The sequence below is a fragment of the Serinus canaria genome, chromosome 25 (genome assembly GCF_022539315.1).
Source record: "Serinus canaria isolate serCan28SL12 chromosome 25, serCan2020, whole genome shotgun sequence".
NCBI classification, from domain to species: domain Eukaryota; kingdom Metazoa; phylum Chordata; class Aves; order Passeriformes; family Fringillidae; genus Serinus; species Serinus canaria.
This window is the reverse complement of record NC_066338.1, coordinates 4,374,671-4,399,481: the sequence shown is the minus strand read 5'-3', so window position 1 is coordinate 4,399,481 and position 24,811 is coordinate 4,374,671. Positions and strand designations below refer to the sequence as shown.

The 24,811-nt window shown below is 49.9% G+C and overlaps 2 protein-coding genes and 1 long non-coding RNA gene across 3 annotated transcripts in view; 1 reads left to right on the top strand and 2 right to left on the bottom strand.

The window, feature by feature from the left end:
- Window positions 1–24,811, top strand: part of LOC127059078 (zinc finger protein 774-like) — a 160,865-nt gene that overhangs the window by 118,024 nt on the left and 18,030 nt on the right. Inside the window, exon 6 of the mRNA XM_050983982.1 lies at window positions 23,194–24,735. Within this exon, the coding sequence (XP_050839939.1) occupies window positions 23,194–24,284 (1,091 nt within the window). The 3' untranslated portion in view covers window positions 24,285–24,735. The remainder of the gene's footprint in view (window positions 1–23,193; window positions 24,736–24,811) is intronic.
- LOC115485198 (uncharacterized) overlaps window positions 1–24,811 on the bottom strand; it is a 2,106,330-nt gene that overhangs the window by 2,068,998 nt on the left and 12,521 nt on the right. Inside the window, 2 exon segments of the mRNA XM_050983901.1 lie at window positions 15,443–15,553; window positions 15,887–15,959. Of these exon segments, the coding sequence (XP_050839858.1) occupies window positions 15,443–15,553; window positions 15,887–15,959 (184 nt within the window).
- Window positions 284–844, bottom strand: LOC127060547 (uncharacterized). Its single transcript, XR_007779742.1, has 3 exons — window positions 828–844; window positions 420–536; window positions 284–299 (listed from the first exon to the last, which is right to left on the bottom strand). It is a non-coding gene; the product is annotated as an uncharacterized LOC127060547 (long non-coding RNA).

The following is a 24,811-nucleotide window of genomic DNA, read 5'->3' as shown; positions in this document are numbered from 1 at the left end:
GACAACACAGCTAGATTGAGGGATAAAAATTTTGCCCAAGAGCATCTGGGGTTGGACAACACAGCTGGGTGGAGGAATATCCAATAGCACTGGGACTGGCCAGCAACACCTAAATGGTGATGTAAAAGTAAAGGATACCTTATTGTTTCTTGTAGTGTGTGTGAGAGTGAGTCACACACAAAGTCACCTTCAGCTTGGCGGGTGGAAAGGGGGAGCAGTGGAAAGAGGATTGTGTGACCTGCAAACCAGGCTATGGTCCCTGGGCAGGTGGGGCTTTAGCTGAAGGGTGTGTGTGTGACCTGCAAACCAGGCTATGGTCCCTGGGCAGGTGGGGCTTTAGCTGAAGGTGTGTGTGTGACCTGCAAACCAGGCTATGGTCCCTGGGCAGGTGGGGGCTTTAGCTGAAGGGTGTGTGTGACCTGCAAACCAGGCCATGGTCCCTGGGCAGGTGGGGCTTTAGCTGAAGGTGTGTGTGACCTGCAAACCAGGCTATGGTCCCTGGGCAGGTGGGGGCTTTAGCTGAAGGTGTGTGTGACCTGCAAACCAGGCTATGGTCCCTGGGCAGGTGGGGCTTTAGCTGAAGGTGTGTGTGACCTGCAAACCAGGCTATGGTCCCTGGGCAGGTGGGGCTTTAGTTGAAGGTGTGTGTGACCTGCAAACCAGGCTATGGTCCCTGGGCAGGTGGGGCTTTAGCTGAAGGTGTGTGTGACCTGCAAACCAGGCTATGGTCCCCAGGCAGGTGGGGCTTTAGCTGAAGGTGTGTGTGACCTGCAAACCAGACCATGGTCCCCAGGCAGGTGGGGGCTTTAGTTGAAGGTGTGTGTGACCTGCAAACCTGGCTATGGTCCCCAGGCAGGTGGGGCTTTAGCTGAAGGTGTGTGTGACCTGCAAACCAGACTATGGTTCCCAGGCATGTGAGGGAGCTGTAGCTGAAGAGAGTGAGTGACACACACACAGCCTCACAGGTGAACGGGCACCAGAGGCGACCAGAATCAGGGCCCTTCCAGGAGGCCTGGAGATACTGAGACCTGGAGGCCAACCCCAAGACGAGGGGGGCCACAGGGACCCGGGATTTTCTGGTGGTCAGGATCCACTTTGTGTCTTGAGGGTGTGAAGGAATGTGTGAAAGTGAATGAGAAATAAAAGTGAGTGAATGTAGACAAATGAAAGTATGGGAAATGTGGATTGTGCATTTTAAGCTTTACCCCACATCTCCTTAGAGGGAGGTGTATTGTGTTGAAAAGTAGTGTGGGGGAAAAAATGGTTTGTTTTGGGTGTAAGTGTTTGAAAGAAAAGTGGTATTTAAGCTGTTAGTGAAAGTGAGAAACAGAGGCAGGGGATGGATAGAAAAGATCTTGAAAATGGAACAGAAAACCAGTAAGTTGGATACAGGGAAAAAAAGGGGCAATAAAAGCATACTAGAAGAGATATCCCAAGACAGCCCTTTGGGAGTTAAGTTAGCTAACAGAAAAACAACTCCTTGCAAAAGACAGGGTATGCAGAAGTTGATGAGAGAAACATGCAAACTATGGAAAAAGGGAAATTAACCAATTAATCTTAAACTAGAAGGCTCAAACTTGTTAATTACAGACTTTAAAAAGAGCACTAGAATATCTAACACAAAGAAAAGATATTACTTAATTCAAGAGGAAAAAGATTAGTACATGAGAAACTTATCTGAGAGGTTTTAGAGGCATTTAAATTACCCAAGAGAGATAGCTGTAGTACATATTAAGGGACACCAAAAGGTAAAGACCCCAGAAAGAAGAGGAAATAATTTGGCAGATCAGGAAGGTAAAGATGCAGCAGAAAATGGAGATAAAAGAGTTAATATTAACTCCAAATGAGGAAAAATTGGAAATTCCAAAGTGTAGGGAAGCAGAGAAAAAAAGGAATTAAACAAGATAGGTGGTGAACTAGATAAATCCAGGAAATAGAAACATCTTGATGGAAGACAATTAGATATTAAAATGCTTACTAGGGAAGAGTAGAAGACGTGTCCAAAAGCCCAGTGGGATACTCAGGCTTTGTGTGATTTTTTTTAAGGAACTATGGGTGCATTAGGATTTTTGGAGTAGAAAAACAAGGAACTGAAAAATGTACAATTTGCCAGAGGATAAATAAAAAGGTGATGAGAAAAACAGCATGAGAAGGTCGTGAGTTAGCTCGTTGACCATTTCAAAGTATCCAAGCAGAAGTTTAGCTTCGTTAAGCTCTGGATCTATTTGTAAAAACCGTTTAATCCAGAAGAAAAGGAATATACCACATGCTGGGGGGGTGGAGATTGTAAGAAAATAACATCTTTAAAAAGCAATAAAAGAAAAACGGTGAAAGAAAAAGGCTGGGAATAAAATATTACTTCATCCATTCCCGTTTGTTCCCCCACCCGTTTGCGGCTGCACCCCCAGCCCCTGTGCCGGCTCCGGCACGGTCCGTGTGCCCCAGCCCGGCCGCCCGGCCCGCGGCCGCTCCGCTGGTCCTGCCGTGCGGACCGGGGTCACCGCGCCGAGCGCACCCAGGGGGGTCCCGGCTGCCCCGTCTGTCCCATCCCCGTCTGCCCCGTCTGTCCCATCCCCGGCTGCCCCGTCTGTCCCATCCCCGTCTGCCCCGTCTGTCCCATCCCCGGCTGCCCCGTCTGTCCCATCCCCGGCTGCCCTGACTCCGGTCGGCACCGCCGCTGCAGCCGGGGTTCCTCGCCGGCTTTGTCTCTGCCGGATCAGCCACCATTGGCCCTGCGGGGCAATCCCCGCTCCAGCTCGGGCTGCACCCGAACACCCCGCGGGCGATCCTGCCGCAGACCCCGCCTGCGGAGGACCGAGACCCAGAGCTAAGCCGAGTCCCACCCGTCCTGCCCCGAGCTCCGTTCCCTTGTAACCACAGCTCCGGCTGGTCAGGGGAGCTCCCGAAAGGAATCACCGATCGAAACACTAAAAGTTCAGTTAAAAGAAAGCCCTCTCCTGATTCTTCCTAAAAATACAGGAGAAAGGCTACAGAAGATAAAAGTCCAAAAAGAATGGGATAACGGGATTGCTCTATTTCCATTAAGAGAGGTTCCCACAGGAGGGGGTGGACCAGGGTTTGCAAATGCTCCTTTGACTTCGTCTGAGGTCAGAAATTTTAAGAAATAAATAAAATTGTTCAGCTATGCCTATGGGAGGATCCCATAGGCATAGCGAACAATTAGGCCAATTTTTACGTCCAAAAACTTATACTTTAGAAGAGGTGCAGTCTATAATGAAAATAATATTTTTCTCAGGAAGAAAAGCAATGAATCAGAGCATCTGGAATAAAAGCTTGGGGGAAAAAAAGATAATCTGCAGGAACTCCCAGAGAAGACAAAATGCCAACTGTACCTCCTGAGTGGGGTCAAAATAATGAGGGGAGTAAACACATGAATAATGATTGTAATTACATAATCAAGGGAATAAATGAGAAAGCATATCAAAGGCAAAATGAAAATAAAGGTTTTAAGGGACAGCTTTTTAGAGGGAAAAGAAGAAACTGCAACTAAATAGATGAGCTTAAGAGAGGTAGGAAAATGGTCCTAAGCAAGCGGAATATCTGAAAATCTTTAAAGAGATGGGCACAGAGGGGGAATAGGGAGGTCATAAGCTCTTTTTTTTTTTTTGGGGGACCAATACCATCTGGAGCCTGTGATAACTTTAAAAGTGGGTCCCTAAGAATAAAGATTGGCATTTGTAGTAGACACAGGGGCAGAGAGAACCTGCCTGTTAAATATTCCAAAAGGCGACAGTGTGAGCAAACATAGAGTGAAAAGTAACAAGGGCAAAAGGAGAAAGTTTTACAGTTCTGGTCATTAAAGATGTGGTAATTGAGGGAAGAAACTAAAATTTGAATGGAAGATATTTTTGCCTTCTAAAGGGAGGATCCAAAAACTGAGAGAAAGCAGCAATTAAGATGGACAGAGTTACCACGGGGGTTTACAAAATCCCCAAACTTATCTGGGCAAGCTTTAGAAACAATACCACAGGATTTCCCTACTCTTCCTGGAATACAAATTATCCAATATGTGGATAATTTTTTACTATCTGAGGAAGCTGAAGTTGAAGTGAGAAAAGCTACTATACAACTTTTATATTTTCTCAGGGAAAAGAGGACTAAGGGTATCAAAAGGGAAACTGTAATTTGTAGAACCGCAGGTAAAATATCTTAGACGCTTAATAAATAAAGGTAGCTGGAAACCCAACCATGAGAATTGCAGGAATTTTATCCTTTCTCCCTCCCTCTTCAAAGAGGGAAATCAGAAAATTACTTAGATTATTGGAATAATGGATTGAGGGGTACACACAGGCAGTAAATTTTGTGTATGAAAAAATGACAGAGCGAGATGATATAAAACAGACCAAGGAAGATATTGTTAATTAAGAGTTGAAATTAAAACTAGCCTAAGTACCAGCTTTAGGCTTACCCTTGTTAGAAAAATCCTTTATCATCTGTACATTAATACAGAAAATAGTGTAGCTCATAAATTTGAATTCAAGAGTAAAAAATAATCTAGCTTATATATCAAAGCTGTTAGACCCAGTAAGCTACAGCCAGCCAGCATGTATTTAAGTTGTAAAAGCTACTGCAGTCCTAGTAAAAGAAAGTTGTAAGCTTACTTTTGAAAGTTAATTAGTTGGGTACACCTCGTACTGTCTGAGGTGAGTTGAATCAAAGAAAAAAAAATATAAGAAGAGAAGAAAGAGAGAAGTTAAAGTAGGGGGGTGGTAGCAAACTCTGGGATGTTGGAATGTGGAGTGATAGCATCTTGGTGCTGGAAGAGAGCAGAAGTGTGAATGCGAGTGTTTTGCATGAAAGGCAGGGAAATGTCTTAACAGATGGTTGTTAGGAGGTAATTCAATGCCGAACTGGGGTCCGGAGGACCGATCCATGGAGGTGACCTGGCGGCGGTGCTGGGAGCAGATGACACAGGGTTTGCCGGGCAGGAGCGGGGCTGGCTCAGTGGGGAACTGCCGGGGGGGCTCCCAGACTGTCGGGGTCCCGAGTCCAGGATGGCAGCGCCGGCCCCGGTAAGTGGGCTGAGAGAGAGAAGGAAGGAGAAAGAGAGAGAAGAAGGGAGAGAGAGGGGACAAAAGGGACCCAAGGCATGGCCCAGGGTCCCCATGCCCCAAGCTGTTCTCCCCTGCTCCGGCCCAGCAGCGAAGTGGCAGCAGTGGGGGAAGGGCGAAGAACTGCATGGACAGCAAGGCTGTGAAAAGAGGGGGAGGGGGCTAACACTAAAAGATAAAGTTAAAGCAGAGATTGCTGACTCTCCAAACCTCACAAAGTGGTTTGTTTTCCTTAAGTAAGGTTTTTTTTTTTGTTTTGTTTGCTGTTAAAAATAAGTTTTTTTCCCTTGAAGAATGGGTTTGTAAGGTTAAAACAATTAAATGTTGCCCAAAAAGTAAAAAGCAATAGATGTGATACATCTCGTGTTAAAATTGGTGTGGCCTTTCTTATTTAACTAACTGTAAGTCACAGAAAGAAGAATTTGCCTCTGCAGCTATTAGCACAGCTGGATATAAGAAGAAGAGGCTGATGTGGAGAAAGCTTTTAACCAAACCCAGAAAGTTTGGAGGAAAAGCGAATGGTAAAAGTTAATGCAGTATTGCCTTTCCTTTATTACTATGCTATTTAGAAGTCCTTTCCAGGTACTACTGAAGCAACGATCAGAATCACAGAAAGAGGGTGAATTCATGCCAGCAGAATCAAAGGACTCGTGAAGGAACGTGAGGAATGGATATCACATTTAAACCGGGTGACACCAATCTGACTTCCCAGTAGGGACTGAGTGGTAATATCTTGGGAAAACCCAAATGATCCAAGAAATGTACAAAGAGTAACACCTAATTAAGAAATGAGGCAACGCTTATATCAGTGGTTTGAGCACTGCCTGAATAAAACATCTCCCTGGGGAGGAATACTTCAGACAGAGGGGTCAAGACTGTTTTTGTATTCTGACCTTAGCCTGTGAATTGTACAGGGAAGAAGGGGAATGACTATTTCCATCAGTACCATACTGTAAACTTTATTTGATTCATTCCAATACTGGACATGCCAGCTGGGTTATAAGTAAATGCTGGAATTGTGGAGATAATTAGTATTGTAGTTCACAAAATTTATGCTCTTATTGCAAGAAGTGTTAAATCAATAACTTTGTTTTGTGGATGGGAATTATTATTAGTGCCTGTTGAATGAGAGATACCTGAGGAATGGTGGGAAACCACAGTTAGGGGTGTCAAAACCAATTTGCCTGGAAATTAGTTAAGAGAAAGTGACAAGGAAATAGAGGGCAAGACCAGATTGGCCTCTGTATTTCGCCACCAGGAAGATCAAAGACACCTGCTGTGGGCTGCAACCTCACAGGCATGGGAGGTGGGAGTATAAGCCATACTGGACCTCTGTTATTCCTGTTTCTGGCACTCATTAGTTGTCTTTTCCCTTTGGGGATACCAGCAAGATCGTGGCACAAATGCTACAGAAAGCATCACATAGAAAGAAACCAAAGTTCCTCTTTCATTACACACGCCCATGTCAACAGCCACTGATATAACCCATCCAAATTAAGAACCTGGAGGCAAAACGGAGAAAATTATTAGATTGCAAGATACTTAAGCAGTAATAGATTTGGAACTGAATGTCCAAAAGGAGAGAGATGGATTTGTTTTACATTAAAGATACGATTCAAAGCTTTAGACTATTTATTGGCTAAAGAAGGTGGTGTTTGTGGAAAGTTTAATATATCAGATTGTTAAAAATTGATGATCGCAGAAAAGTCATTCTAGAAAAAGCAAAAGGAATCAAAGAAGAAAAAAAAATATATACACATAATAACCCATGTACCAGTCCAAAAATTAGAAAACAATGCTAAAACCTAGCTGGTGGGGTAATGTATTAGAAGAAATTAAGATTTTTAATTTTATATGTTACAACTGTCTTGATATTTCTTCCTTGTGTAATCCCCTGTTTTAGTTTCCCAGCATAGTCAGGAAGATGCAAGTAGACAAGAAATATTGCTCAAGCCAAATGATTTACAAAGAATAAGAGTGGGGATTGTGAAAAATGTGTATTTAATGATTGGCTTTTATCAAATATTAAAATGAGTATTATATGTGTTGTGTTAAAAAAGTGATGCTGAATTAATTCTCTTAAATAGTGTGTTAAATACAGTTTTAGGTTATAACAATTGTTAGAATAGAAACTATGCCATGTAGGATACTTTTTTTTAAAGAAAGGGACTTGCAGCCAGATAGCAGCCACAGGACACCTAAATCTTTCAGAGAAAAAGAATTTATTGCCCTCTTATTAGAAGAAAGGAACTTCTTCCTGCCTCTAAGAAGCTGTTAGGATTAGGAGGAAGAAGCTGACACTGACCAGACAGAATCCTGTGTTTGAATGGAATTTATGCATCATGTATGAGGTGTATGAATATGCATGAGTACAGTCAGATTGTGAGCCCTCTCTACCTGGTCACCCCTAAGAAGAACATTTTGCTGAGCCCTGAGCAGCAACAAGCCTTCACCCAGATCAAGCAGGAGATCGCTCATGAGGTTGCCCTTGGCCCGGTCAAGACGAGACCAGAAATAAAGAACGTGCTCTACTCTGCAGCCAAGAACCACAGTTTGTCCAGGAGCCTTTAGCAGAAAGTGCCCGAAGAGACTCGAAGCCGACCACTAAAATTTTAGAGTCGAAGCTACAGTGGGTCTGAAGCCAACTATACCCCAACAGAGAAAGAAATTTTAGCAGCCTATGAAAGAGTCCAAGCTGCCTCAGAAGTAATAAGCACTGAAGCACAACTCCTCCTGGCACCCCGACTACCAGTACTAGAGTAGATGCTCAAAGCAAAAGTTCCCTCCACGCACCATGCCACCAGAGCTACATGGAGCAAATGGATTGCTCTGATCACACAGCGCGCCCATATTAGAAAACTGAATCACCCTGAGATTCTAGAAATAATTAAAAAACTAGCCAGAAAGTAAAAACTATAGTCTTGCTGATGAAGAAGAACAAGAAGTAACACGTGCTGAAGAAGCTCCACCATACAATCAACTGCCAGGAGAAGAAACACACTGTGCTCTTTGCACTGATGGTTCTTGTTGCATTGTAAGAATATAACAAAAGAGGAAAGCAACCGTACAGAGCCCCACACGACAGGCTGCAGAGGCCACTGAAAAAGAAAGTAGATCGAGCCAACTTGCTGAACTGAAAGCTGTTCAACTGGCCCTAGGTATTGCTGAGAGAGAGAAGTAGCCAAAGCTCTACCTCTGCACTGATTCATAGATAGTAGCCAATGCTCTGTGAAGATAGTTAGAGAGGTGGAAAGAAGCTAACTAGCAACATAGAAGAAAACCAATTTGAGCTGCTGATGAGTAGAAAGACATTGCTACCAGAGTAAAGAAGCTACCTGTGAAGGTCTGCCATGTAGATGCCCATGTCCCCAAGAGCAGAGCCAATGAGGAGCACCAACACAAAGAGCAGGTAGACCAGGCTGCAAAGATAAGTGTCCAAGACAGACCTGGATGGCAAACACAAGGGAGAGTTATTCCTTGCTCGATGAGCCCATGATGCCTCAGGCCCTCAGAGTAGAGAGGCCACCTACAAGTGGGCACAAGACCGAGGGGTGGATCTAACCATGGACAGTATTTCTCAGGAAATCCATGACTGTGAGATGTGTGCTGCCATCCAGCCAGCCAAGTGAGTGAAGCCCCTGTGGTATGGTGGGCAGTGGTCCAAGTACAGGTATGGGGAGGCCTGGCAGATTGACTACATCCCACTGCCCCAGACACACCAAGGTAAGCACCACGTGCTGACCATGGCAGAAGCCACCACGGGATGGCTGGAAACCCACCCTGTGTCTCAAGGCACTGCCCCTAACACCATCCTGGGCCTGGAAAAGCAGGTCATGTGGAGGCATAGTACCCCTGAGAGGATTGAGTCAGACCACAAGACTCATTTCAAGAATGGCCTTATCAACACCTGAGCTAAAGAACACAGCATTGAGTGAGTGTACCATATCCCCTACCATGCAGCAGCTGCAAGCAAAGTACAGAAGTACAACAGACTGTTAAAAACCACCTCGAAAGCATTAGGTAGAAGATCTTTCAAAAACTGAGAGCAGCATCTGGCTAAGGCCACCCGGTTAGTTAACACCCAAGGCTCTACTAACCGAGTAAGCCCTGCCCAATCTGAGCCTTTGCATAGAGTAAGTAGAGACAAAGTCCCAGTGGGACATGTCAGAAGGTTGTTAGAGAAGAGAGTTTAGATTAATTCTGCCTTGAATACAGACAAACCCATTTGTAAGGTTGTTTTTGCTCAAAGACCAGGTTGCACATAGTAAATAATGCAAAGAGAAGAACACAATGTGTACCTCAGACAGATCTGATTGTTAGGTGAGACCTATGTGTAAATATCACTGTTTGCTAAATGTTACTGCCATTGTCTGTGTGTAGCTGTATATTAGATGTCTGATGTATGTGTCTGTAGAGTTAGAATTTATATTAGTTTTAGTAGAAAGCTGACAATATGGGGATAAGGAGTAGAATGTCCTAGGCTGACCATGTGATGCTTTTATCCACAATTGCCTTGTTCTGTTTCTGCTGAATAATAAGTTTTGCACCTTTAAGACTTGTTTCAGGGAGTGAAGGGGGAGAGAAGAAGCAGCAGTTTGTTTTCAGACACTGCACTCACTCCTCCACATTGCTGCTCCTGGACTGTGCTGTCTGCAGACAGACAGACAGCGGGACAGAGCTCTCCTTTGTTTTAGTTAGTTTAGCTAGCTGGGGAAAAGAAGTTCCCTGGACTGGGTTTTTTTCCCCTTTCTTTGGCCCTGTTCAAACCTGCTCTGTCCTGAACACCAGCAGAGCACCGGCAACTCCAGCTGTGGCCACCGGGCCGGGCCTGGCCCGCGGCATTTCCAGCACCGGAGGGGCTGAGCAGAGACTGAGTGAGCTGAACTGCAACCCAGGGGGGACTTTGTGAGTTTGGCATCTCTTTTGGAGCAGCAAAGAGTTTCATTGTTTAACACTGTTTAAGTTTTATGGTTTAATGGACAGTTTTTTTCCACTTTTCTCCAAGGAGGTATTTTCTCCCAGACCGGTTAGGGGGAGGGGGGATTGAATCTGCTTTCCTAGAGGAGCCCTTTGAGGGGTTCTCTCCCAAACTTGCCCTGAACCAGGACAGTGACAGTCTCCGGAATTTTGGGGGTTTTATTGGGATATTTGTGATTTTTTATTGGATTTTTGGGAGCATTATTAGGATTCTTTGCAAGCCCAGGAATTTTGAGGAATTTTTTTTTTTTTCTGTTCTTTGGTGGGATTTGCGGGGTTTTTTGGGTGCTGCCAAGATTTCTTTGGGTCTTGGGGGGGATTTTGTGGGACTTTTTGTTGTTTTGGGCATATTTTTGGGAGGATTGGTGGGGTTTAATTGGGATTTTTGGGGGGGTTGTTGGGATTTCAATTAATTTTGTGGGCTTTTATTGGCATTCTAGGGTGTTCTAATGCGATTCTGTGAGATTTAATTGGGATTTTCTGGGCTCTTAAGGAGATTTTGGTTCCTCTCAGCCCTTCCCCACAACTGGGGACAATCCCAAAGCCCCCTCAGACCACTCAAGGTCCCCCAAAATCTCCCCCAAAATTACAATAATATCTTCCAAAACCCCAGAGAATCCCACAAAACACCAGTGAAACCCACTCAAATTAAAAAATACTCCCAAAAACTTCAATAAATGCCCCAAAACAACCAATCCCCCGTAAAACCCCAATAAAATGCCCCAAATTCCAAAACCCACCAAATCCACAACCACCCCAAAACTCAGTAATTGTCTCCAAAAACCCCAATAATTCCCGCTAAACTCCCAATAAAATTCCCCAAAGCCCAAAAAGCCACACCCAAATCCCTCCAAAACCCTCTCAAAATCCCCCCAAAAAGCCCCCCAAATCCCCCCAGATTCACTGGGGCCATCCTGGATCAGGGGGCACCAGCTGGTGGAACAGGAGCCACTTCAGGGGGCCCTCGGAGCTTTTTGGGGAGGGGGCACCATGGGAGACCCCCAAAAACCTGAAGGGGGAACCCCTGCTGTGCTCCCTCACCCCGAAACCCCCAGACCCCGGTTCAGGATGGGCCTGGGACCCCCCGGGACCCCCAAGTCTCCCCCAGGACCCCTCCAGGAACCCCAAACCCCCCAGAGCCCGCCAGGGTTTGCCCAGGATCCCCTGAGAGCCTCCAGACCCCAATCGGGCCCAGCCCAGGATGTCCCCTGAGACCCCCCAGACCCTTCCCCAAAACCCCACCCAGACCCCCCCCAGACCGTCCCAAAACCTCCAAAACCCTCCCAGGACACCCTCAGGACCTCCCAGAGCCCTCCCCAAACTCCCCCAGGACCATCCCAACACCCCCAGACCCTCCCAAGACCTTCCTACGCCCCCCCCCCCCCGAGACCCCTCTTAGGACCCATCCGCACACCGAAGTCCCCCCACAATGCCCCAAGACACTCCCCAGACCCCACCCAAACCCCCAGACGCCTCCCCAAAGCCCCCCCAGACCCCCCAGGACCCTCCCCCGTTACCCCCGGTCCCCTCTCAGGTCCCTTCGCACCCGTCCCGAGCCCGGCGGGTCCCGGCGGCGGCGGGGAACGGGGCGCCGCTTCCGGAAGGCGGGCTTTGCTGAGGGGAGCCGCGCTGTGAATGGTTGGTAGGGGAGTTCAGTTTCCCCTGAATGTTAAAGAGACCAACTTTCTGGGATTCAGTCTGGTAAGCTTCCTCTACACAGTCTGCTGCATCTCTAGAATGAGGGCTGAGATTTCTAGACAGGCTGATGAGATCCCTGACTCAGGAGCAGACCCAGGTGTGGAAAATCCTGAGTGGTGTTGGAAATGGGAGAATATGGGCCAAATCCTGAAGGACTTCTCTGACCCTATAGTCTGGGACTTTCCCCATGAACAAATTCAAAACGCAGCTGAGGTGGTGAAATATCTGAAAGAGAAGTACCAGGATGACCCTAAGAAGAAAAAGATCATTGCAGTGAGCTGGGCCTTGGCCTATGCTTATCGCACATTGCTAGATACGTTTGGCCAGCAGACAGAGGCAGCGGGGCAGGGAGACAAAGCAGCCAAGCTAGACAGTGAGCCTAAGCCAGCAGCTAAACCAATGGCTGTAGCTACCAGCACTAGAAGTGGGAAATGCACGGGCAAGACCAATCGACCAGTGGATGATGATGAGGATGATGCAGGAGAAGGACCCTCAGCGCCTCCTGATGTAAAATCAGAAGTCAAAGCAGCAGGTGCCAGACCAGAAGCCAATATGGAGTCCTTTTCCCTGAAGGACCTCCGTGGCCTAAGGAAGGATTACACCCGGCGACCCGATGAATCCATAATTAGTTGGTTAGTCCGTCTCTGGGATGCTGCAGGCGAGGCCACAATTCTGGATGGCACTGAAGCCAGGCATTTGGGATCCCTGTCACATGATCCTGTCATCGACCATGGAATGATGAGGGGGGTTAATCCTCACAGCCTCTGGGCACGGGTCCTGGGAAGTGTAGCACAAAGATACCTGTGTGCAGATGATCTTTATATGCAGCAGACTCAGTGGAAGACCATAGAGCAAGGGATCCAATGCTTGAGAGAAATGGCAGTGGCAGAGATTGTCTTCTCAGATGACGTAACAACTAGGAACCCAGACTTGGTACCATGCACATCTGTGATGTGGCGGAAACTTGTATGACTCGGGCCACATGAATATGCTTCTGCCTTAGCCATAATGAAGTGGGATGAGAGGGATGAGACCGTGCTGGATATGGCAAAGAAGCTCCGAGCATATGCAGACGCTGTGCATGGCCCAACACATGCCAGGATTGCAGCAGTGGAAACACGTCTGCAGAAGTTAGAGGATAAGATAGAGGAGAATCACAAGAAGCTCAGGGAGGAGATTAAGGAAGATCTTGTCCAAATCTCAGCAGTACAGATCAGAGGCCCTAGTGCCCAATACAGACATTCCCCAGATGGAGAGAGAAGGTACACCCCATGAGCTGAGCTGTGGTTCTTCCTGCGTGATAGTGGAGAGAACATGAGGAGATGGGATGGGAAATCTACTGCTGCTCTGGCACGACGGGTACGTGAATTGAAGGAAGGCAGGACTCAGAGAGGGAGTTCCACCAAGAGGGAAGCAGCTCTAGTTGTCCATAGCCGAACTGCCAGATACGATGATGATATGTCTGATCCCCTTGAAGGAACATCCAAGACATATGCCCAGGGAAAGAAGGATGACCAGGCTTAGAGGGGCCCTGCCTCTAGCCAGGTAGAGGCTAGGGAAAACCGTGTTTTTTGGACTGTGTGGATTCGTTGGCCTGGCACATCTGAACCACAATACAAAGCTTTGGTTGACACGCAGTGCACATTGATCCCATCGAGACATGTGGGGACGGAGTCTGTTTCTATTGTCGGTGTGACAGGGGGATCCCAGGATTTCACCTTGGTGGAAGCGGGTGTGAGCCTGACGGGAAATGAGTGGAAGAAACCCCCTATTGTGACTGGCCCAGAGGCCCCATGTATTTTGGGCATAGATTACCTTCCAAGTGGGTATTTCAAAGACCCAGAGACTCAGATAAGCATTTAGAATAGCTGCTGTAGAGACAGAAGGCATCAAGCAATTGAGCACCTTGCCTGGACTGTGAGAAAACCCATCTGCAGTAGGACTCCTGAAAGTAGAAAAGCAACGAGTACCGATTGCCACCTTGGCAGGGCACCATCGGCAGTATCGGACGAATTGAGATGCCATGATCCCCATCCACAAAATGATCCATGAGCTGGAGAGCCAAGGGGTGGTCAGCAAGACCCACTCACCCTTCAACAGCCCCATTTGGCCTGTGCATAAATCTGAAGGAGAATGGAGATTGACAGTGGACTACCGGGCATTGAATGAAGTGACTCCACCGCTGAGCGCTGCTGTGCCGGACACGCTGGAACTCCAGTACGAGCTGGATCCAAGGCAGCAAAGTGGTACACCACTGCTGACCATGCTAACGCATTTTTCTCCATTCCTCTGGCAGCAGAATGCAGGGCTCAGTTTTCTTTCACCTGGAGGGGCGTGCAACACACCTGGAACCGACTACCCCAGGGGTGGAAGCACAGCCCCACCATCTGCCATGGACTGATCCAGACTGCACTGGAAAAGAGTGAGGCTCCGGAACATCTGCAATACATTGATGACATCATTGTGTAGAAGAAGACGGCAGCAGAAGTGTTAGAGAAAAGAAAGAAAATAATCCAGATTCTCCTGAAAGCCAGCTTTGCCATCAAAAAGAGCAAAGTCAAAAGACCTGCTCCAGAGATCCAGTTTCTGAGAGTGAAGTAGCAAGACAGACAGCATCAGATTCTCACTGATGTGATCAACAAGATCACAGCTATATCTCCACCATCCAGCGAGAAAGAAACACAAGCTTTCCTAAGTGCCATAGGCTTTTGGAGAATGCACATTCATGAGTACAGTAAGATTGTGAGCCCTTTCCACCTGGTCACCTGTAAGAAGAACACTTTCCTGAGCCCTGAGCAGCAACAAGCCTTCACCCAGATCAAGCAGGAGATCGCTCATGAGGTTGCCCTTGGCCCGGTCAAGACGAGACCAGAAATAAAGAACGTGCTCTGCTCTGCAGCCAAGAACCACAGTTTGTCCAGGAGCCTTTAGCAGAAAGTGCCTGAAGAGACTCGAAGCCGACCACTAAAATTTTAGAGTCGAAGCTACAGTGGGTCTGAAGCCAACTATACCCCAACAGAGAAAGAAATTTTAGCAGCCTATGAAAGAGTCCAAGCTGCCTCAGAAGTAATAAGCACTGAAGCACAACTCCTCCTGGCACCCCGACTGCCAGTACTAGAGTAGATGCTCAAAGCAAAAGTTCCCTCCACGCACCATGCCACCAGTGCTACATGGAGCAAATGGATTGCTCTGATCACACAGCGCGCCCGTATTAGAAAACTGAATCACCCTGAGATTCTAGAAATAATTAAAAAACTAGCCAGAAAGTAAAAACTTTAGTCTTGCTGATGAAGAAGAACAAGAAGTAACACGTGCTGAAGAAGCTCCACCATACAATCAACTGCCAGCAGAAGAAACACACTGTGCTCTTTGCACTGATGGTTCTTGTTGCATTGTAAGAATAAAACAAAAGAGGAAAGCAGCCGTACAGAGCCCCACACGACAGGCTGCAGAGGCCACTGAAAAAGAAAGTAGATCGAGCCAACTGGCTGAACTGAAAGCTGTTCAACTGGCCCTAGGTATTGCTGAGAGAGAGAAGTAGCCAAAGCTCTACCTCTACACTGATTCATAGATAGTAGCCAATGCTCTGTGAAGATAGTTAGAGAGGTGGAAAGAAGCTAACTAGCAACATAGAAGAAAACCAATTTGAGCTGCTGATGAGTAGAAAGACATTGCTACCAGAGTAAAGAAGCTACCTGTGAAGGTCTGCCATGTAGATGCCCATGTCCCCAAGAGCAGAGCCAATGAGGAGCACCAACACAAAGAGCAGGTAGACCAGGCTGCAAAGATAAGTGTCCAAGACAGACCTAGATGGAAAACACAAGGGAGAGTTATTCCTTGCTCGATGAGCCCATGATGCCTCAGGCCCTCAGAGTAGAGATGCCACCTATAAGTGGGCATGAGACCGAGGGGTGGATCTAACCATGGACAGTATTTCTCAGGTTATCCATGACTGTGAGACGTGTGCTGCCATCAAACAGGCCTAGCGAGTGAAGCCCCTGTGGTATGGTGGGTGGTGATCCAAGTACAGGTATGGGGAGGCCTGGCAGATTGACTACATCCCACTGCCCCAGACACGCCAAGGCAAGAACCATGTGCTGACCATGGCAGAAGCCATCACGGGATGGCTGGAAACCCACCCTGTGTCTCATGCCACTGCCCGTAACACCATCCTGGGCCTGGAAAAGCAGGTCCTTTGGAGGCATGGTACCCCTGAGAGGATTGAGTCAGACCACAAGACTCATTTCAAGAACGGCCTTATCAACACCTGAGCTAAAGAACACAGCATTGAGTGAGTGTACCATATCCCCTACCATGCACCACCTGCAAGCAAAGTACAGAAGTACAACAGACTGTTAAAAACCACCTCGAAAGCATTAGGTAGAAGATCTTTCAAAAACTGAGAGCAGCATCTGGTAAAGGCCACCCGGTTAGTTAACACCCAAGGCTCTACTAACCGAGTAAGCCCTGCCCAATCTGAGCCTTTGCATAGAATAAATAGAGACAAAGTCCCAGTGGGACATGTCAGAAGTTTGTTAGAGAAGAGAGTTTAGATTAATTCTGCCTTGAATACAGACAAACCCATTTGTAAGGTTGTTTTTGCTCAAAGACCAGGTTGCACATAGTAAATAATGCAAAGAGAAGAACACAATGTGTACCTCAGAGAGATCTGATTGTTGGGTGAGACCTATGTGTAAATATCACTGTTTGCTAAATGTTACTGCCATTGTCTGTGTGTAGCTGTGTATTAGATGTCTGATGTATGTGTCTGTAGAGTTAGAATTTATATTAGTTTTAGTATAAAGCTGACAATATGGGGATAAGGAGTAGAACGTCCTAGGTTGACCATGTGATGCTTTTATCCACAATTGCCTTGTTCTGTTTATGCTGAATAATAAGTTTTGCACCTTTAAGACTTGTTTCAGGGAGTGAAGGGGGAGAGAAGAAGCAGCAGTTTGTTTTCAGACACTGCACTCACTCCTCCACATTGCTGCTCCTGGACTGTGTTGTCTGCAGACAGACAGACAGCGGGACAGAGCTCTCCTTTGTTTTAGTTAGTTTAGCTAGCTGGGGCAAAGAAGTTCCCTGGACTGGGGTTTTTTCCCTTTTCTTTGGCCCTGTTCAAACCTGCTCTGGCCTGAACACCAGCAGAGCACCGGCAGCTCCACCTGTGGCCACCGGGCCGGGCCTGGCCCGCGGCATTTCCAGCACCGGAGGGGCTGAGCAGAGACTGAGTGAGCTGAACTGCAACCCAGGGGGGACTTTGTGAGTTTGGCATCTCTTCTGGAGCAGCAGAGTTTCATTGTTTAACACTGTTTAAGTTTTATTGTTTAATGGACAGTTTTTTTCCACTTTTCTCCCAGGAGGTATTTTCTCCCAGACCGGTGGGGGGGAGGGGGGGATTGAATCTGCTTTCCTAGAGGAGCCCCTTTGAGGGGTTCTCTCCCAAACTTGCCCTGAACCAGGACAGTGGCAGTCACCAGAATTTTGCGGGTTTTATTGGGGTATTTGGGGAATTTGATAGGATTTTTGGGAGCATTATTAGGATTCTTTGCCAGTCCAGGAATTTTGAGGAATTTTTTTTTTTGTTCTTTGGTGGGATTTGCGGGGGTTTGTGGGGTTTTTTTGGGTGCTGCCAAGATTTCTTTGGGTCCTGGGGGGATTTTATAGGACTTTTTGTTGTTTTGGGCATATTTTTGGGAGGATTGGTGGGGTTTAATTGGGATTTTTGGGGGGGTTGTTGGGATTTCAATAGATTTTGTGGGCTTTTATTGGGATTCTAGGGTGTTCTAATGTGATTCTGTGAGATTTAATTGGGATTTTGTAGGTTTTATTGGGATTTTCTGGGCTTTTAAGGAGATTTTGGTGCCTTTCAGCCCTTCCCCACAACTGGGGACAATCCCAAAGCCCCCTCAGACCACCCAAGGTCCCCCAAAATCCCCCCAAAATTACAATAAGACCATCCAAAACCCCAGAGCATCCCACAAACACCAGTGAAACCCACTCAAATTAAAAATTACTCCCAAAAACTTCAATAAATGCCCCAAAACAACCCCCCGCAAAACTGCAATAAAATCCCCCAAATTCCAAAACCCACCAAATCCACAACCACTTCAAAACTCAGTAATTTTCTCCCAAAACCCCAATAACTCCTGCTAAACTCCCAATAATATTCCCCAAAGCCCAAAAATGCCACCTCTAAATCCCCAAAACCCTCCCAAAATCTCCCCAGACTCACTGGGGCTGTTCTGGATCAGGGGGCACCGGCCGGTGGCACAGGAGCCACTTCAGGGGGCCCTCGGAGCTTTTTGGGGAGGGGGCAACATGGGAGACCCCCCAAAAACCGGTAAGGGGGGGGACACCCTGCTGTGACCCCTCTCCCTGAAACCCCCCCGGGACCCCCAAATCTCCCCCAGGACCCCTCCAGGAACCCCAAACCCCCCAGAGCCCCCCAAGGTTTGCCCAGGATCCCCTCAGAGCCCCCAGACCCCAATCGGGCCCAGACCAGGATGTCCCCTGAGACCCCCCAGACCCTTCCCCAAAACTCCACCCAGGACTCCCCCAGAACCTCTCCCCAAACCCCCCCCCAGACCCTCTCCCAAGACCCTTCCAGACCCCCCCCAGGCCGTCCCCAAAACCTCCAAAACCCTCCCAGGACACCCTCAGGACCTCCCAGAGCCCTCCCCAAACTCCCCCAGGACCATCCCAACACCCCCAGACCCTCCCAAGACCTTCCTACGGCCCCTCCCCAAAACCTCCCCAGACCCTCCCACGTCCCCCCCCCCGAGACCCCTCTTAGGACCCATCCGCACCCCCCAGGTCCCCCCACAATGCCTCAGGACCCTCCCCAGACCCCCAGACCCCACCCGCACCCCCGGACCCCTCCCCAAAGCCCCCCCAGGACCCTCCCCCGCCCCCCCCGATCCCCTCTCAGGTCCCTTCGCACCCGTCCCGAGCCCGGCGGGTCCCGGCGGCGGCGGGGAACGGGGCGCCGCTTACGGAAGGCGGGCTTTGCTGAGGGGAGCCGCGCTGTGAATGGTTGGTTCGGGGACGTGAAGCGCGGTGATTGGCCGGTTCGGCGAGACGCGCCGCTATTGGCTGGGAGCCCGCGCACGCGGCGGAGGCGGGAGATTGTGAGGGGAGAGCAGCGGAGGAGAAGCTGAGGTGGGGCCGGGGGGAAACTGGGGGGGGGGGGGGAGGGGGCTTTGGGGCGGCTGTGAGGCGGGTTTGAGGAGAAACGGGGGATTTTTGGGGGCATTGACGGGAAATCGGGGGGTGTGCGCTGTGTTTGGGGGGAATGAGGGGGTGTGAGGGGGCTTTCGGGAGCTTTGGGGAAAGCTTGAGAGGGTCTGGAGCGTTCTCAGATGGGTTTAGGGGGAGCTGAGGGGAATTGGGAGGGTCTGAGGGGATTAAGGGGTTTGAGGGGATTTGGGGCAGTCTGATGGATTTGGGGGAGGTCTCGGTGGGTCTGGGTGAATTTTGGGGAAAACTGGGGGGAGTCTGAGGGTCCTGGGGAGGTTTTGGGGGTCTTGGGGAGTGATTTGGGGTCTGGAGTGGTCCTGGGCCAACCTTGGGGGCTCTGGGGGTCCTGGGGGAGATTTGGGGGTCCCGGGGCGTCTTAGGCCCACCCTGAACCGGGGTCTGGGGGTTTCGGGGGGGAGGCGGCACAGCAGGGGTTCCCATGGTGCCCCCTCCCCAAAAAGCTCCGAGGGCCCCCTGAAGTGGCTCCTGTTCCACCGCCCGGTGCCCCCTGATCCAGGATGGCCCCAGTGAGTCTGGGGGGATTTTTGGGGGATTTTAGGAGGGATTTTGGGGATTTGGTGGGGGTTTTTGGGGAGACTTACTGGGTTTTGGGGGGGGCTGTTACATGATTTGGGGGGGTTTTGTGGATTTGTGGGGTTTTGGATTTTGGGGGATTTTATTGTAGTTGTGGAGGGTTTTTTGGGAGGGATTTATTGAAATTTTTGAGAGTGTTTTTAAATTTTGGTGGGTTCCACTGGTATTTTGTGGGATTTGCGTGTGTTCAGAGGGTTTTTTGGGGATTTTGGAGGTTTTTAGTGGAATTTGGGGGGGGCTTGGATGTGGGGAAGGGCTGAGAGGCACCAAAATCTCCTTAAAATCCCCAAAAGTCCCTATAAAACCCACGACATCCCAATTAACTCTCACAACGTCCTGTTAGAACACCCTAGATTCCCAATAAACGCCCACAAAATCATTGAAATTTCAACAAATCCCCAAAATCCTAGTTAAACCCCACAAATCCCTGCAAAAATGTCCGCAAAACCATAAAAAGTCCCACAAAAGCCACCCCGAGACCCAAAGAAATCTTGGCAACGCCCAAAAAACCCCACAAAAACCTCCCAAAATCCTAACAAAAAACTCAAAAAATGTCCTCAAAAAACCTGAACCCCCAAAGAATCCCACTAAATGCCTCCACAATTCCAATAAAACCACGCAAAATCCACCAATAATCCAAAAATAAAACCCTCAAAATTCCAGAGAATCTCATAAAACCCTCACAAAATCCTAGTAAAACCCCCAAAAGTACAAAAAACCTTAAAAGATTTCAATAAATCTCACCCCCCCCCCCACAGGGCCAATAGAATCCCCTAAAATCCAAACCCCCCAAAATCCCCAACACCCCCCAAACTCAGTAATTCTCTCCAAAAACCCCAATAATTGCCCTAAACTCCCAACAAACTCCCCCAGCCCACTGGTATGAACCAGCTGTGCTCCACATGGTTCCAGTTGCTCTCTTTCACCCTCACTTTTGTTCCAGTCACTCCCAGTATCTCCAAGTGTTCCCCAGTTCCCTCCAGCATGTTCCCAGTCACTCCCAGTATCCCCAATATGTTCCCATTTGCTCCCAAGCACTCCCAGTCACCCTCAGTTTAGTGGCACTCACTGCCAGTATGTTCCCAGTCAGCTCCAGCATGATCCCAGTTCATCCCAGGATAAACCCAGCAGTTTCCAATCGCCCCCAGCATGCACCCAGTCACTCTCAGTCACTCTCAGTTATTCCCAGTTGCTCCTAGCATGATCCCAGTTCCTCACAGCTGCTCCCAGTCACCATCAGCACCATCCCAGTTACTCCCAGTACATCCCATTCTCCCCAACATGGTCTCATTTGCTCCTCACAGGCTCCTGCTCACTCCCAGTGTGATCCCAGTCTCCATTAGTCTGATCACAGTTTGCCCTGTCAGTATGATCCCAGTATAATGTCAGTACAAACCCAGTACATCCCCAGTCACTCCCAGTACCATCCCAGTATGAGGTCAGTACAAACCCAGCACAGCCCCAGTCACTCCCAGTACCATCCCAGTATGATCTCAGTACAAACCCAGCACAGCCCCAGTCCCTCCCAGTACCATCCCAGTCCAGCCCAGTCCCTGGCAGCGCTGCCACTGCTGGGATCCCCCAGCCCTGGGTGCGTTCCCCCTCCCGCAGGTGCCGAGAGGAGCCCCAAGGGCTGGCAGTGCCCAGGCAGGGTCCCCAGCACGGCCCAGTTTGGATGTGCAGCCCCCAGTTTGCCCAGTTTGCCTCTCCTTTGGCCCGGGCCGGGTCCTCCCGCCCGCAGCGGCTGGGAGCAGCCGAGAGCCCCGCGCTGCCCATCCCGACCTGTCCCGGCTCCATCCCCGCTCCAGCCGCGGGCTGAGGGCTGCGGGAACGGGGCACCGAGGGGGTCGGGGCTGCTGGGGGAGGAGGAGGAGGGAGGGAAGGGCAGGGATGGAGGGGGAGAAGGAGGAGGGGTTAGGGAGGAGGAGGAGAAGAGATGGAAGGGGAGGGATGGAAGGAGGAGAAGGATGTGGGGATGGAAGAGGAGGAGAGGGAGGAAGAGGAGCGACCAAGGCGGATCAAGGCTGAGCAGGTGAAACCACGCGCTCGAGCCCTGCCTGAATTCACAGCTCCCACCTGTGGGATCATCGCCCCCCCCCCCCCCCACCCCACCATTGCGCAGGTGAGCGAGGAGGGGGAGCTTGGCCCAGATATCCCGGGGGGTGCCTGGGTGGTGTTTTTTTGGGGGATGTTTGGAGAATGGAGAAGTGCAAGGCTGAGCGGAAAAGGCCCCTCGGGGGGACATCGGAGGGTGGCAGTGGCGGCTGGCGGCAGAGGCAGCCTGGAGGAGCAGAGCCCTGTGTCCCCCAGGAGCCCAAAGTGGGGAGCCCCTAGACGGGGGGGGGGCGCCGCCATTGGCGGGAGCCTCAAGAGGCTGGAGAGGGGCAGGGGGGACTCCTTGGAGCCGCTGCAGCCCCGAGCAGAGAATGAGGGGAGAAGGGAGCCCGGGAGCCCAAAGAGCCCCGGCATCCCGGAATGGGGAGAGTGGAGAGGGGGGAGCTTTTGGGATTGCTGGGACTGCCAGCAGCCTGGGCAGGGTGGGCACCGAAGAGAAGGGGGACCCCCAATCCAAGTGTGACCCCCAGCAGCTGGGACAGGGGGGAGCCCTGAACACCAGAGGGAGGGACCAGGGATGGGGAACTCCTGGGAGGCTTTTTCAGGGCTGAATTTTGGTGTTTGGGAGGTTTTTCTGGAACCCAGATGGCCGGGGATTTGTAGAGATGGACTCAGGCAGTGGGATCTTCAAACTCAACGAGTGTTGGTGAAGATGAAACAGGAAAGCCTTATAAATCTGATTGTCTGGCAATAGATTTTGAGAATCTAGAAAGTAGAAGCAAGATTGAAATGAAAGCAAGCTTTGAGATACCTTAGTTACTGAACAGCTGGAAAACAATGGAAGGTAATCCCCTTGTGATGAAAGAATTCCCTCTGCTTGCAGACAGGTCCAAGGGCCAGAGCAGACCCTGCTAGCTCAGCAGAAGGGGTCCAAAGAGGAGTTTGCAGGGTTTAAAATGTAACACGGTATGGTGATGTAATGATTCCTATAGGCTGTATGTAAATGCTATAGGATTTGTATCTTGTACTGGATTGGAGAGTGAGAAATAGAATATTCTATGCAGGAGAAGATTTATTGTACTGTGATGGGAACCTTACTCTCTTCTGCTCTTGCCCTCTTCTTCTCTCACCCTCTCATCCTCTCTCCCACTCCCTTCTCTCGGGCCTGCTCTGAGCTGTGGCTGGCAGCTCCCAGCAGGGCCCCTGTGTCCAGGCCCTTGGCAATGAACACCAAGTTCCCCGACCTGGCTGCAGAGTTCTCTGGTCTCCGTCCCTCCCGACTGTCCCACCCGCAACGCTCCTACAAACATCTCATCCCTTGTTTTCCCCACACCAGGATTTCCCATTGCCAATCCCTGGGAGGCTGTGAGGAAGAGGAAGATTTCCCGGGACACTGAGGCAGGTGAGGAGGAAGTCAGTGCCCCTTTCCCCTCTGTCCTGCTCCATCTCCCAGCCCAGCATGGCCCCGGCTGCAGGACAGCCCTGGGGGGATCTCCTTTCCCTTGCCTGTGGCACGGAGGCAAATCCCATCCTGTCCTTGTTCTTCCTCCCGCAGAGCAGGAGCTGAGCATGGAGAGCAGGGAGGACAAATCCCCATGGCAGAACCTGGTGGCAGAGGCCGTTTTGAGCGGCTCCACGGCGCAGGAAGCCAACAGGGAGGAAAAGCCCCAGAGATGCCGCACGAAGAGGGGCTGCAAATGCAGATCACAGGGATCTGAGAGGGAAAGAGCCAGCCTGGGCTGGGAAGGCGGCCGGAGATGGAACCAGAGCTCAGAGCTGGTGCTCCGTGAGCAGCTCCATGGTGGGGAGAAGCCCCACATGTGTGGGGAGTGTGGGAAGAGCTTCAGGTCTAAATCCGACCTGATCAAGCACCAGAGGACCCACACTGGGGAGCGGCCCTATGAGTGTGGGGAGTGTGGAAAGAGCTTCACTCAGAGCTCCAATCTGATCAGTCACCAGAGAACCCACACTGGGGAACGGCCCTACGAGTGTGAGGAGTGTGGAAAGAGCTTCAGGTCAAACTCCAATCTGATCAAGCATCAGAGGATCCACACAGGGGAACGGCCCTATGAGTGTGATCAGTGCAGGAAGAGGTTTCACACCAGCTCCGATCTCCTCCTGCACCAGCGCACGCACACAGAGGAGAGGCCCTTCCGCTGCCCCGACTGCGGGCAGGGCTTCAGGCAGAACTCCCATCTTGTCATGCACCGACGCATCCACACTGGGGAGAGGCCCCACGAGTGTGGGGAATGTGGGAAGAGCTTCAGCCGGAGCTCCCAGCTGATCCTGCACCAGAGGACCCACACTGGGGAGAGGCCCTATCAGTGTAGGGAGTGTGGGAACAGCTTCAGCCGGAGCTCCCAGCTGATCCTGCACCAAAAGATCCACACTGGGGAGAGGCCCTACGAGTGTGATCAGTGCAGGAAGAGGTTTAAGAGCAGCTCCTGTCTCCTCCAGCACTATTGGACTCACACAGAGGAGAGGCCCTTCCAGTGTCCTGACTGCGGGAAGGGATTCAAGCACAACTCTCACCTCATCACCCAGCGGCGCATCCACACTGGGGAGAGGCCCTACGAGTGTCCCCAGTGTGGGAAGAGCTTCACCCAGAGCTCTGACCTGACCCGACACCAACGCAGGCACCGGTAAGGGAAGCCCTGCGAGTTCCCTGAGTGCAGGAAGAGCTTCGTGCGCTGCTCCAGCTCCATCCCCCACTGGAGGAGCCACTTTGGGCACAGCCCTGGTCACCCACATTCCCTGTGATCCATACTGGGAACACACCTGGCTGCTTCTCCTGTTGGTTTGGTGTTAATTTTCCTCTGCTCCATCTTCATCCCTTAGAAAAAAGCCCAAACAGGTTTAAATGAAGGAAATTGATCAAATATATTTGAAGTCCCTCCATTTCACAGGTTTGATGGGGAATTTACCATCTGGGGAGACATTCTGTGTGGAGTGCCCCTGTTGCTAAGAGGCAGGAATTTGATCTCACTCCTCTTGTGTTGCTAAGAACTCCTCCCCTGGCCCAAACCCCAACTCCACCCCTGGGATTCCCTATAAAAACCCCAGGCCCTGCCTTTTCCCTGTCTTTTGGGGGTCAGAAGTGGATTCTGGAGCTCTCTGAAACCAAGACCAGTCTCGTTTGTTCCCGGCACCGGCAGCTGCAGCCTCCCTGGACA